Source organism: Pelophylax lessonae, assembly GCF_965119305.1.
Source record: "Pelophylax lessonae genome assembly, chromosome: 5".
Taxonomy (NCBI): Eukaryota; Metazoa; Chordata; class Amphibia; order Anura; family Ranidae; genus Pelophylax; species Pelophylax lessonae.
This window is the reverse complement of record NC_138772.1, coordinates 41,461,339-41,476,616: the sequence shown is the minus strand read 5'-3', so window position 1 is coordinate 41,476,616 and position 15,278 is coordinate 41,461,339. Positions and strand designations below refer to the sequence as shown.

At 42.4% G+C, this 15,278-nt stretch overlaps 1 protein-coding gene across 1 annotated transcript in view; it reads right to left on the bottom strand.

The window, feature by feature from the left end:
- Nucleotides 1-15,278, bottom strand: part of THSD7A (thrombospondin type 1 domain containing 7A) — a 518,460-nt gene that overhangs the window by 40,832 nt on the left and 462,350 nt on the right. Inside the window, exons 19-21 of the mRNA XM_082258557.1 lie at nt 9,481-9,622; nt 5,160-5,275; nt 1,692-1,809 (exon numbers count right to left, since the gene is read on the bottom strand). Of these exons, the coding sequence (XP_082114683.1) occupies nt 1,692-1,809; nt 5,160-5,275; nt 9,481-9,622 (376 nt within the window). The remainder of the gene's footprint in view (nt 1-1,691; nt 1,810-5,159; nt 5,276-9,480; nt 9,623-15,278) is intronic.

Genomic DNA, 15,278 nt, shown 5'->3' with positions numbered 1-15,278 from the left:
GCTGACCAGGTCGGAGGTCCGGCCCTACCATGGGTCCCGCTGGGTCCATTGGACCCAGGCAGAACTTTGAGAGGGGCGGCAATATTTTTTTTTTTTGTGATGAGGGGAGTCTATGATGGAGGGGATCTGTGATGGGGGGGGATCTGTTATGGGATGGTCATTGACGAGGGAGTCTGATGGCGAAGGGGGGGGGGGGAATCTGTGATGGGATGGTCTGTGATGTGGGGAGTCTGTGATGGTGGGGGGGATCTGTGATGGGATGGTTTGTGATGAGGAGAGTCTGTGATGGCGGGGAGGGGGGGGGGGGGCTATGATGGGATGGTTTGATGGTTTGTGATGAGAGGAGTCTGTGATATGGAGTTTGTGGTTTGGAATTGAACATTGGTATGTCATATAATTTTGCATATAGGCAAGGTGCTGTTGCATGTAAATCTGACTTCCTGATGAATTTAATTTTACTTCTAATTATCATGATATAAAATAATGGATGTGGGGGACTTTTGGTAGGTGTGCTTTTTTTTTTTTTTTGGGGGGGGGGGGGGGCAGCATTTTATTCTTGGACCCAGGCAGCACAATTTCTTGGGCCAGAGTCAAACAAGCTTATGAAATTCCAAAGCACCATTCAGCTGCTTACACTTCCGCTCATAAAGTCAGACACTCCAATGCAGGTTCCAATTATCTAATTCCTATTCTGGCACTTTTTGTTCAAATGTAACAATCAGTATTTTTTGTTAGAAAATTACTTAAAACCTCAAAACATTATACATTTTTTTAAAAGCAGAAGCCCCAGAGAATAAATTGATGGGGTTTGCAATTTTTTATGTCACACGGTATTTGTGCAACGTTTTTTTAAACGCAATTGTTTGGGAAAAAATACACTTTTTTTAAATTTAATGCAAAAAAAAAAAACCACAATACATAACCAAATTTACTGTAAAATATAAAAGATGAAGTTGCGGCAAGTAAATAGATACCAAAAATGTCACAATTTAAAATTGCGAATGCTCGTGCAAAGTTGACAAATTACGTAAATTTTCCTATCCATAGGCGACGCTTTAAAAGCGTTTACAGATTACCACTTTAGATTTATGGAGGAGGTCTGGTGCTAGAATTACTTCCCATGATCTGACGGTCACGGTCATACCTTACATGTGTGCAGGAAAGAAAATTGCTTGATTCTCTCATCAACACAGTGTCGATGGGGGAATCCCTCTCGCGGAGCTTTTGTGTTCTTCCAGCGGGGCTATAATAGTCGCTTGCAATAATTGCATGAAAAATCCGACAGGCTGGTTGTACCCAATTTGATTGATCGATCAACTTGGTTACATTCAGCCTGCCAATACATGGTTCAAATCTGAACCATCTATGGCTGGCTTTACATTGGTGTTCAGTGTACCATTCAAGTGACCATTTACATTGGTGGCCACTGCTAAAGGAACCCCCAGGAGGAGCCCTAAGGTTCCATGGAATCTTGAATGAGAAAGGTTGACACAGACAAATATGCACAAGTCAGAAATCTTAGCAGGCTCGGGAGGAACCCTAAGTTCCATGGAATCTTGGTTGAGAAAGGTTGGCATAGACGTATATGCACAGTGCAGCCAGATGGTGATAAAAGGTCTTCCATTGCAGGGGTACCCAAGACTTCCAAACTTAGTTACTCCAATATATTTCAGTTTAAGATAAATACCAACCTGCCAATCCACAGCCTTGCGAGCATGGTGACCAAGGGGACCAATCAGAGAGCTGGCAATTTACAGGGCATTCGACCACGCAGGAGATGTTCATCTGCCATGTCTTCTCCAGTCCGAGCTGTAATGAAGGGCATTCATTTTACCAAAGAGCAACGCAAGCCAAACAACCAAATAGTTGAAAATGAATGTGTTACCTAAAAACACCAGAAATAAATACATGGAGAAAAGGATTTTACAATAAGACAAAAATCCAGTTTTCTCTTTCGTTCATTGAAGGACACAGCTCCATATCTTCTTTGACTCTGGGGACGTCCCAAAGCATTGTCATCATGATGGGTGGGAAAAAATACAGCAATTCACATAATTCCCAAAAAGGGTAAAAATGCCAGGACTGCAGATCCCAGCCCGGAACCAGACTTGTATAAAGTACTCGAAATTTCTACTTGAGTAAAAGTACAAGTGCTCGATCAAAAAGTGACTTGAGTAGAAGTGGAAGTGCTCGCAGAAAAAGTTACTTAAGTAGAAGTACTAAAGTATTCAACATTTTTTTTACTTAAGTATTGCAAGTAGTTTTTTCAAAAAATTTGCTACTTAAGTACTAAAAGTAAAAAGTACCAGTAGTTTTGAAAAAAAAATTCTACTCAAGTACTGAAAGTAGAAGTACAAGTACTGTGTTATGTTGTTATTAAAGAAAGAAGTCAAAAGTTTGAACATCATATTGTTTTTATTATTTCAAATGATTTATTCAAATGATTAACCTGTGTTTGTTAGTAGTTTCTTGATGCACTTTAAGCGCTGTAGCATCATTTATTTGTTTGTTTCATATTTTCTTTTTATTGGAAAGATTTGGTATAGCAGCTTTTATTATACACAGCCTTTATTTTCGTATGCGCTGATTTACAAATGACATTATACACATTTTTTTGAGCTTTATGCAACCTGCCATCTACTGTTCTGGCAGTGGTAATTTTTTTAAAAGTAACGAGTAACGATGCAGCACAAAAAAAAAATACTTGAGTAGAAGTATTGAAATCATCGAAAAAATGTAGTGAAGTAAAAGTAGAAGTAGGAGAAAAAAATTCTACTCTAGGAAAGTACAGATACCGCATTTCGGTACTTAAGTACAGTACTTAAGTAGTTCTACTTCGTTACTATACATCTCTGCCGGGAACCAGGTCCTTACTCCTGACTAGGCAGAAAAAAACTGAAGTACTATAGCAGGAAGTGGAAAGTATACCCCCTAGGACGGCCCTAGGGGCGTAGAAGTTTTGTTTCCACCTAGTCCTACTCCTATGGAGAGCAGCATAACCCCAGAGTCAAAGATAATATGGAGCTGTGTCCGTCAATGAACGAAAGAGAAATCCCAAATTTTGAGTCATCCCCAGAAAAGTAATAGAGGGGAAATCTTCCAAGGAATTCCCTTAATTTGCAGGGATTTCTTCTCACTTCCTGTTTGGCTATGGGACAGGAAGTGAAGGGAAATCTCTGCAATGGGACACAAGTGGCAAAAAATAAATCTTACAGGGGTTATAACCCTTCCTTGCTCTATCCAAAATTAAAAATAAAGGTTTTACCTATAGTTCTATTTTAACGTGTGTCTGTTTTCCCACCCCCTCACTTTCCCCAGGGATGTATACAGTAGATAATCCTTTTAGTTATGTAGATGCCTGAGAGGTGATGGGACATCTCCTGATGACCCTTTGCAGTAAAGCTGCTGAAAACATATGATATTTTTTTTTTTGCTAGTTTATCACTTTGTCTACTATGTATTGACGCTGATTGTATACAGTATTCCTCTGTGAACCTATCATTACTTGTGCAATATTTATTTAAATAAACCTTTACCTGTAAAAAAAAAAAAAAAAAACGTGTTTGATGGTTGCCATTTTTAAAGCGGTAGTAAAGTCCGCTTGTGATTTTTTACCTACAGGTAAGCCTATAATAAGGCTTAGCTGTAGGTAAAATGAATATCCCCTAAACCTGCACCATTTAGGAGATATTCACCCTGACGTCATCGGTGCATGCGCGTTGAAGGTCCTGCATATCATGCTGGACCTTCAGAGCTTCTTGCCGGTACCGAAGGCTCTCGCTCACATGTGCGGGAATGACGTCATTGCAGCTCCGGCCAATCACAGAACCAGAGCCCGCGATCCTGGAAGAAAGGATGGGAGAGGATGTCAGCCAGGGGAGGACTGGGCCAGGGGGCAGGGGGGCAATTACACCCCGGGCCGCTCTGATGCCTCATAAAAAGGCTGCACCGCTTCTGCCACAGATATGCCTAAAGGATTCCTCGTGAAGAGAAGTAAAAATTCCCCACCGCTGACCTACTGAGTTCGGGATGAAGACAAGGACAGAGCGCATTTCTCACCCCCCCAACATGGATGGTGTAAACTTTGTCTGAGAAGAGGCCAGTTCTATGCCCCACTGGAGACTCTCCTCCCCTGGCAACCCCCCGACCAAGCTGTCTCAGCTCCCAGTCGAAAAAGAATGACCGCACTCAGGATCTTGATGAAAACATCAAAGTATTTATTCCTCACCACAAATAAAATGTAGACAGTACATCACAGGGACATGCAAAAGGTTGACGCGTTTCACGACACTAAAGATGGCTTAGGCCCCTTTCACACTGTCCGTCCTTCAGACAGACTCCTTTTATCTCAGCGGGGGATCGGCGGTTCGATCCCCCGCTGAGATAAACGGAGTCTGTCCGAAGGACGGACAGTGTGAAAGGGGCCTAAGCAATCTTTAGTGTCGTGAAACGCGTCAAACTTTTGCAGAGGGAGCAGCAGGAGGATGACAGCTGTTTTCCACGCTGTGTGTGGAGACACAGCTGTCAGTTCCCCATACATCTCTATGGGGGAATCGGATGGGAACAGATCGTCGGTCCGTTCTCATCCGATCCCATCCACTGGACGCATGGAAAATAGAGTTTCCATCTGTCCAGATTTGACGGATTGGATCGGATGTCAGTGGACATGTCTCCGCTGACATCCGATGCTCCATAGGGATGCATGGGGGGACCGTTCAGATCCGCCAAAAAAAACGGACAAGCGGATCTGAACGGTCCGCCTGTGTGAAAGAGCCCTTACTCATAACCATGGTTAACTTAAAGGCCCCTTTTACACTTGTGTGACTGGGAATGCAAAATCGCATGACAAGTCGTACCCCACGATTTCCAATGTGTAGTGTTCAAATCTGTTCGACTTCAAGTCTCAATGAATTCAAAGTAGTCCCTGCACTACTTTGGTCCTGATTTTGATAGGTTTTGAGGTCCATAGACCATAATATTACACATAAATCCAGTCAAAATCATGGCAAAATCGCGCAACTTTTAAGTCGCACAAGTGTGAAAGGAGCCTTAAATGAAGTTGGACTTAACAGGCAATTGGAAGTTATAAGGAACCATCTGCAATGACTATAAGGACTCCAGTTAGTGAAAAGTCAGACATCTGATGAAGAAACACCTACCTCCTCACAGAACTTCAGATCAACTGATTTGCCGTCGCTCCTCACGCAGTCCAACATTCGTGTTTTGATGCCATTCCCACAAACAGCCTTTTCGCTGAGCTGACACGTGCTCCAATCTGAAGGCAGCACACAATAAGTTCATTAGTATAGAGTCTGCTTGTTGTTTAAACAGTATAGAATTGTGATCTATAATAATATAAAGTGTAATTAAACCCAATAAAAAATCAAATATAGTATTGCCTTCATAAATGGTCATCTAAATACCCATGCAGCAGGCTGCTAGGTAAATTTAGTTTAGCTCCTTTGTAATCAGTGGAGCAGGTGTTGATTGTTTAGGTCTGTTCAGTGTCTCGACAGGATACTGCTCTGTTACTTCCCCCTGTATTCAAGAGGATTCTAGAATAATAGCAGGAGGAAGAGCAGGGCATGCGGCCTAAATGTTTATGGAACTCCAGCCAATCCCTGGGGAGGTGTGCCCAGAAGGTGGAGGAAGAGCTAATAAATGGTCAGAGACCTGAGCATAAGGTGCATAATTCCTGGGTTCAGTCCAGCTGCAGGAGATGGGCTCTTCCCCTGGGACAGCTTTCTGAAAGAATCTGTGTGGTCCCAGCCAGGCCTAGCGGGGGGGGGGGGTTATTCACAAGATGAAAACCAAGGATCAAGTTGGGTCTGGAGAAGCTCACTGGAGAGAGCCAGGAGGAAGCTGGTGGGAGGAGTCAGGGCCGGGACAAGGGGTGTGATATCATGTGAGGTTTGGGGGCATCGAGGGACAGGACAAGGGGTGAACAGGAGGGTCGGCTGCCCTGGGCAATGCGATATCATGTGAGGTTTGGGGGCATCCAGGGCTGGGACAAGGGGTTGGCAGGAGGGGTGGCTGCCCTGGGCGCAAAAGTTTATAGCAGGGATGGGGGCACCCTGAACCTAACCCTAAGGGAAGGGGGGGCGCAGTTTGGCATCTTTGCCCTGGGCGCTGGATGGCCTTGTCCCGGAACTGGGAGGAGTCCAGCTGTCATTATTACAGTAACAATGCATATGTTTAGCACTGATTACTGTAGTAATGTCACTGGTCCCCCCAAAAGTGTCAAAATGTCAGTTAGGGGTCCGATCTGTCCGCCGCAATGTCCAGCTAAAAATCAAAGATCGCCGCCATTACTAGTAAAAATGCCATTACTAGTAAAAAAAAAAAAAAACAAGAAAAATGACATAAATCTTTCCTGTAGTTAGTAGACACGATAACTTTTCCGCAAACCAATCAAAATACGCTTATTGCAATTTTTTTTTTTACCAAAAATATGTAGCAGATAACAAATTGGCCTAAAATGTTAAAAAATTTTGATTTTTACATTTCTTTTTTGGGGAAGTACGGTGACCTCATTGTCATGGTGAAGAAACCAGTGGTGAGAAGATTAGAGCTTTGTGACATGGTGCATTATCCTGCTGGAAGGAGCCATCAGAAGATGGGGACACTGTAGTCATTAATGGCCCATACACACGTAGCGATTGTCGGCCGTAAATATTCGGCCAACGTCCAATCGGCCGATTGTCGGCTTGTTAGTATGATGCTTCCGACAACCGACTGCGACTTTTCAGCCGAACAAAATCTGGTGTGCAGGCTATAAAATTTTTGTAGGCCAACAAAGAATGGCCGATTGTTCTTCAGTCAGTACAGATTTCGGCCAACTAAAGCAGATGAGCAAGACTGGGCATGCTCAGAGAAGAAAAAACACACGGAAAGTTAACCAGCACATGACATCACTTCTGAAGTTGGTTATTGTTGGCCGACAAAATTCGTGTGCAGTCTAGAGCACATTTCAACCAACACGACAGCACTGGACAATCGGTACGTGTGTACGGGGCTTAAGGGATGGACATGGTCAGCAACAATACTCAGGTAGGCTGTGGCATTTAAACGATGCTCAATTGGTACTAATGGCACTTTTCCACTGCAAGTACCGGCTCGTACCGGCTCGGCTCTACTCGGCCCTGATTGGCCCAGTTTGCTTTTCCACTGCTGGTACCGCATGGTACGGTGTTGGAACGGTTCGGTACGGTACGGTATAGGTTTGCTTTTCCACTAAAGTAGTACTAAAGTTAAGTGGGTGGGATAACAACGGGGTGGGTGGGATTCTCTGACCAATCAGTGGCTAGTAGTGACTGCATGCAAAGGATTGTGGGATATGGTACCGGTTTGGTACCTGTTGGAACCACAATCGAGTAGGTACTGTTTTTTCAGAGCCGTACCGTTCGGTTCCATGCAGTGGAAAAGCAAACCTATACCGTACCGAACCGTTCCGACACTATACCATGCGGTACCAGCAGTGGAAAAGCACAAAAGCACAAAACACAATTTTGATTTTTACATTTCTTTTTTGGGGAAGTACGGTGACCTCATTGTCATGGTGAAGAAACCAGTGGTGAGAAGATTAGAGCTTTGTGACATGGTGCATTATCCTGCTGGAAGGAGCCATCAGAAGATGGGGACACTGTAGTCATTAATGGCCCATACACACGTAGCGATTGTCGGCCGTAAATATTCGGCCAACGTCCAATCGGCCGATTGTCGGCTTGTTAGTATGATGCTTCCGACAACCGACTGCGACTTTTCAGCCGAACAAAATCTGGTGTGCAGGCTATAAAATTTTTGTAGGCCAACAAAGAATGGCCGATTGTTCTTCAGTCAGTACAGATTTCGGCCAACTAAAGCAGATGAGCAAGACTGGGCATGCTCAGAGAAGAAAAAACACACGGAAAGTTAACCAGCACATGACATCACTTCTGAAGTTGGTTATTGTTGGCCGACAAAATTCGTGTGCAGTCTAGAGCACATTTCAACCAACACGACAGCACTGGACAATCGGTACGTGTGTACGGGGCTTAAGGGATGGACATGGTCAGCAACAATACTCAGGTAGGCTGTGGCATTTAAACGATGCTCAATTGGTACTAATGGCACTTTTCCACTGCAAGTACCGGCTCGTACCGGCTCGGCTCTACTCGGCCCTGATTGGCCCAGTTTGCTTTTCCACTGCTGGTACCGCATGGTACGGTGTTGGAACGGTTCGGTACGGTACGGTATAGGTTTGCTTTTCCACTAAAGTAGTACTAAAGTTAAGTGGGTGGGATAACAACGGGGTGGGTGGGATTCTCTGACCAATCAGTGGCTAGTAGTGACTGCATGCAAAGGATTGTGGGATATGGTACCGGTTTGGTACCTGTTGGAACCACAATCGAGTAGGTACTGTTTTTTCAGAGCCGTACCGTTCGGTTCCATGCAGTGGAAAAGCAAACCTATACCGTACCGAACCGTTCCGACACTATACCATGCGGTACCAGCAGTGGAAAAGCACAAAAGCATGCCGAACCGTTACGGTTCCATGCAGTGGAAAAGCGCCATAAGGGGCCAAAAGTGTGCCAAGAAAATATCCCCCACACCATTACATCACCAGCCTGAACCGTTGATACAAGGCAGGATGGATCCATGCTTTCATGTTATTTACACCAAATTCTGACCCTACCATCTAAATGCTGCAGCAGATATCGAGACTCATCAGACCAGGCAATGTTTTTCCAATCTTCTATTGTCCAATTATGGTGATCCTGTGCCAATTGTAGCCTCAGTTTCCTGTTCTTAGCTGACAGGAGTGGCACCGGTGTGGTCTTCTGCTTTAAGGTTCAATGCGTTGTGCGTAGATGGTATTCTGCATACCTTGTTTGTAAATAACGAGTGGTTATTTGAGTTACTGTTGCCTTTCTATCATCTGGAACCAGTCTGCCCATTCTCCTCTGACATCAACAAGGCATTTCCCTCCACACAACTGTCACTTACTGGATATTTTCTCTTTTTCGGACCATTCTCTGTACACCCGAGAGATGGTTGTGAGTGAAAATCCCAATATATCAGCAGTTTGTGAAACATTCAGAACAGTCTGTCTGGTACCAACAATCATGCCACGTTCAAAGTCACTTAAATCCCCTTTCTTCCCCACTGTGATGCTCAATTTGAACTTCAGCAAGTCGTCTTCACCACATAGATGATTAAATGCATTCAGTTGCTGCCATGTGATTGGCTGATTAGCAATTTGTGTTACCAAGCCATTGAACAGGTGTACCTAATAAAGCGGCCTGTGAGTATATGCTTTTGATGCCAATTAGCAGCTGGTAGGTACAGCACCAGCTTCAAGTATTTCCCAGTAATGTGTGCAATGGGAATATTCTATTGGATGTGTCCCTAAATGGACTCCATAAAAAAATATATATATATTTTAAATAAGATTAAATTAAAATGTTTGATAATAAATCGATCGGCCTATGGGTGTCATACCTGTCACATTGTACTCGTAATGAAAGCAGTTCTTATTCAGCGTACACGGCTCGGTCTCAGCGGCGATATGACAAGCCTTGCCTTCCTCCGCCTGTCTGATGGGGACTGCTGACCGCTCGCGAATGCCGCTTCCGTCACAAGGCTGGAAAACAAAAAATAAAAATCGGAATCGATGATGAATAACACTAAGCAAAAAAAAGACAAGAATTAAAAAAAAAATAAAATAAAATTGCTGGGCGAGGCGGAAAGGCTTTCCTATAATAAAGCCGAGTCTGCAAACACACAATCGCGCATCAGACAAGCAAATTAAACAAAACAACAACCTCAGACTCAAGCCGAAAATTAAAGCGCTAAACATGTCATTACGGGGGAAACGCTGCACCATTTGCATGATAATGAGCCTCTTCCAGACATAATGACGGTATTTAGGCAAGTTAGCAACTTAATTATAATATTTAAATGAGGGAAAATGTTCATTTTTTTTTTCCCCTGTTCTTTTTTTTTTTTGTACTTCTTTGTGCCGTTTAAAGGAACACTAATATCGCTTCCTGAAATATTATTGCTGCTAAAAAAAAATAAAAGAAAAGAAAACAAAAAAAAAAAAAACAAAACACTAACACTACCGTTGCTTCCTGAAATATTATTGCTGCTAAAAAGAATAAATAAATAAAAAATAAATAAAATAAAACACTACCATCACTTCCTGAAATATTAGTGCTGCTAAAAAAACAAAAAAAAACCAACACACTACCATCGCTTCCTGAAATATTAGTGCTGCTCAAAAAACTCCCCCCCAAAAAAACAAAAAAAACACTACCGTTGCTTCCTGAAATATTATTGCTTTATTGCTGCAAAAATAAATAAATAAATAAAATAAAACAAAACACTACCATCGCTTCCTGAAATATTAGTGCTGCTAAACCCCCCCCCCCCCCAAAAAAAAAAAGAAAACACTACCATCTCTTCCTGAAATATTAGTGCTGTTAAAAAAAAAAAAAAAGATAAAAATGGTTTTGGGTGGAGATATGAGAGTAAAAGCATCTGTATAAATAAAGTAAAACTATAATTAATTTTTAGTAATCATTTTATAATCATGTTATTGAGTTTTTAATGTAATGTTTCATTGTGAGGCAGCTTCATTTTAAGTGCTGCATTTTATATTTCTATTTGTGTATTATTTACAATTTTCCACTTTAAGACCGGGCCTATTTTTGACACTTGGTGTTTACAAGCTAAAATCATTTTTTTTTGCTAGAAAACTACTTAGAACCCCCAAACATTATATATATATATATATATATATATATATATATATATATATATATATATATTGTGAGGGATTAGCTCGGTAGCGAGAGAGGGTGACCCCTTGGGGGGGTTCGTTACACAGAGAGATAGCCAAGGAGTAGTTGAAAACAGCAGTCTATGGTTTATTCTTGCAATTTTCTTCACACAAGTGCAAGCATCAAAAACAGCATAATTCAAAACAAACATAAAATAAAATAAACCCTTGCCACTGTGGGCGTCTACCTTCACACACAGGAACCTACCTAGGGAGTCTGTCCCAACCTACTGCTGGACAGACACTGCTGATCATACAGCAGACAATCAATAGTCCATGTATTTTCTCTTCACACAGAAAATGTCCATTTGTTTTTTTTTCACACAGAAACAATCCATGACCTCACCTTGAGAAGTCTACAGTCTTACTGCTCTCCTCAGCGCACATCGCTTCAGAAGTCTTTCAGCTGACTGCTCTCCTATACTCACACAGCTTCAGGAGGCAGCGATCAGTAATCATCCTCTGGATAACTTATAGAGGCCATAATTGCATCATTCTGAACAGCTGAAGTCTTTTCAACGTCCTTACACCTTTCTGGCTACCTCTGCAGCCGACACCCTATAGTAATTGGCGAATTTTCTAAACCAGGTGGAAATGTATCTCCTGTCTGTGACAACATCCACAGATTTACCTGACTTCCTGTCACATACCCCCCCCCCTCTTGTTTCAACCTTAGGGTTGGGACACAGGTTGCCAGGCACGCATGTGTCAGGTACTGCTCTTGACTCTCACTGATATGCCTCCTAGTATCTTCCCAAGTAATGTTGAATCCATTCGATTCTTTGTCTTCTTCAGCTGCCAGAGATAAATCCTTCTGAGAAATCTACTTTGCTTTTTCCATCAGCCACTGTCTTTCATGCTGATATGAATTAATTTCCCTCTCCAGTTCATTAACAAATGCTAACCTTTGTTCAAATGCTTGTAGGGTTGGCGCTTTCTTTAAGTCCGTTAGCTTTTCTATATACACTTGTTTTGGCTGATCCTTTCCATCTTCATATAGCCAATTCTCTGTATCTTCAAGCTTCAGGATGAAACTGTTTCCGTCATCTTCATTGACAGATTTCTCATAAAGGCCACACAGCTTGTCCCTCATCTCATATACACATTCCTCAACTGCATTTTTGGCATCATTTCGCTCCTTCTCAAGTTTGTCCTGCATAACCGTCTGTCCTATCCACCATGGAGGACCGTGATCCATAGGCAACTCAATTTTGCTAGTCTTAACTTTAATGTCTTCAACAGTCTTGAGCCGCCTCTCTCTGCAATCAATACATGATTTCCACAAAACTTTGAGAACCTCTGCTTCACTTAGCTTTGTTCCAAGTAATATCTGTACTTTTTCTAGTGGACCTGTTTTGTCTTGATCCACGCTGCCTGCTCCCACTACTGTTTCTTTTAAGGTTTGAAGGACTCCTAGAGAGTCCGCATGTATTCTTAAGAAGTCTCCTAATTTGGACAGGGACTCTTGACATCTTTCTGTGACTTGAGTTGCTTCTCCATACAGCTGTACACAATCATGGACTCTTTGTTGTAAAAGGGAATGATCTTCTTTCTTGAGCTTGGCTTGCTCTAAGATGCTGTGCAAAGGGCCTTCAATTTGCGACAACAGGCTGTCACACATTTCTTTAAAGTGACCCCTGTTCATTTTTCCAGAGACATCAATATCATTCATAAAACATTCAATATTTAGAGGCAGATCTGAAGCATTTGCACTCATCAACTTCTTAAGCTTTTCGCCCTCCGGAGCGAGTCGCAGTAAAGGCCTAATATTTGATTTGTGATATCCAGTTTATATTTCTTGCCAAATTCTTCACAGAAGTAGCCAACAAGAACATCATCAACTTTCCTTCCACCAACATATGGGTCAAAGGCAGTAGTTTCATTAATTAGCCGTAGACAGTTGAGCCCAGCGATCTGTGTGGTATTTATTACAGACCTCCTCTCTGCATCAGTGAAGAAGCATGGAACTGCAACAACACAGTCTATTACATGTTTCTTCAATGCACTTTCTGCTATTGCATTACTTTTCCCTTGTAGCTCCTTTAGTATTTCCTTGATTTGGTTGAATTGCATATCTGCTGAACTATTTGACCGGTCAAGGTCACCTAGTTCCTTTTCTTTATCTGAACTCCACATGGAATGTATCTCAAGATCATGATCAAACTTCTGCCACCTGTCTTTCACCAGTTTCATTTTGGTAATATTCTCGGAAAGGCACTTATTAATTTGCTTCACATTTTCATCAACAGCCTTAGTTTTCTCCACTAGGTGGTTTTCAGAGAGACATTCTGTTCTTTTGCAGGTCTATTTTGGTAGCTTCTAAAGACTGAAGACTTTGTGCCAGCTGATTACGCAACTCAAACATATCACCCATATTTTGCTCCTGCAAAGTCTGAACTTCAATTTCCTTTTCCATGAGGATGGTATCTTTCTCCCTTATAGTCTCTTGACATTTTTGCAACTCGACAAAAAGAAGAGCAGTGGATTCTTCCCACTGTAACACCTGAGACCTGAGTTGTTCATTCTTTTCCTGCTCCATCCTAAGCAACTCCAAGGCTTGTTCCCTCTCCCTAGAGGATTGCTGTAGACTCTGCAAACTTGTCTCCAGAACCTCAATCTCTGCAACATGCAGGACTTCCTTTTCTTCCAGTTGTCTTTTCAAGACATCCAGCTCAGCCATGCACAAAGACTCCAAAACGATGGCCTCCATTTGCTGCTGGTGTCTCTGTTCCAAGCCTACCATGTCCTCTCGGTAAGCTGCCATGCTCTCTTGGTGAGCCTGTTGTTGAGCTGCAAAGCTCCGCTGAAAATCCACATTTGCCTGCTGTTGAGCTGCATTCAATATAATCAGTTGCTTCAGCATCTCCTCCATTTTGGGTTTACTTTCCACCTGAGAACATTGCATCTCCATAACTGGTCCATTTGCACCAGTGTTGCTAGGGACAACATCCTTTCTCCTCAGCAGACTCTGTTCAGGCATGTATGGGGCTCGTTCAGGCGGTAATATCCCCTCCATCCATAAAATTCGGTCTCTCATCTCAGCCATCTTTGCTTTTTTCAGGAGCTTTGACCGCCCCATCTTCAGTTACTCCCCAATAAATTTTTCAAAGTCCAGCAAAAAATTGAGAGCACTGTCTCTTTAAAGCAAGTAGCTTTTCTCTCTCTTGCAGGATCTCTGCTTCTGCCCAATGCAATCTTCCACCATATGTGGAGCCCCCAAACTCCAAATCCCCCAATCCCCCATTCTAGCACATATCCCCCCACAAATGCCCCCTCCTAGCAAAATAACCCCAATCATCCCTACTAAGACAAATTCCCCCCCCCCCCTGCAAAAAAATATATATATTTCCCCTATACCATATTACTTTTATAGCACAAACTCCTCAAATCCCCCCTCCTAACACAAATCCTCTTTCCCCATCCCCCCTCCCAACACAAATCCCCCCCAAATCACCACCAAATTTGCCCTCCTAGAACAACTATTACCCATTGCCCATCTCCAAATTCCCCTTCTCAACACAAATCCCCCCCCCACCACATGATACTACAGTGCCCAGGGCAGTTTCCCCTCCTGCCCACCCCTTGTTATGGCCTTGGACAGCCACCGGTCCAGTGAGTCGCGGACATCGTTCACACAGAAGCGGTGAGATCTGTCACTGCTCCTGTGTACAATCAATGGAAAGCTTGGTTTGGTTTTGTGAGTGCATTTTAATAAAGTTTTTATGAACATTTTTACACAAATGGAGAGCACTATGTTTTTTTTTTTTCCTTTTTAAAGTATATTTGTGATTTGCAAATTTGGCCAAATTACATCACCCAGCATCCCCACTGGCATGTTCACAATTTGAAACAAGTTGGTGGAAACTTGTCAGATCTGAGTACTCAGATCTGTCCTGGGACCAATCCTGTTTAAACCACTTTACCACCGGAGGATTTTGCTGTCTTACATCTGGGCCACTTTTTGCGATTCGGCACTGTGCGACTTTACCTGACAATTGCGCGGTCATGCAACGCCGTACCCAAACGAAATTGATGTCCTTTTATCCCACAAACAGAGCTTTCTTTTGATGGTATTTGATCACCTGTGCGATTTTTACTTTTTTGCGCTATGAACAAAAAAGAGCGACAATTTTGAAAAAATAACAATATTTTTCACAATTTTTTATATGAAATTCCCCCCCCAAAAAATTTAAAAATCAAAATTTTTTATCATTTTAGACTAATTTGTTTTCTGCTACATATTTTTGGTAAAAAAAAAAATCGCAATAAGCGTATTTTGATTGGTTTGCGCAAAAGTTATTGCGTTTACTAACTAAGGGAAAGATTTCTGTCATTTTTGGTGTTTTTTTTTAACGAGTAATGGCGGCGATCTGCGATTTTTTTTGCGGGACTGCGACATTGCGGCGGACAGATCGGACATTTTTGACACTTTACCAGTGACATTACTACAGTAATC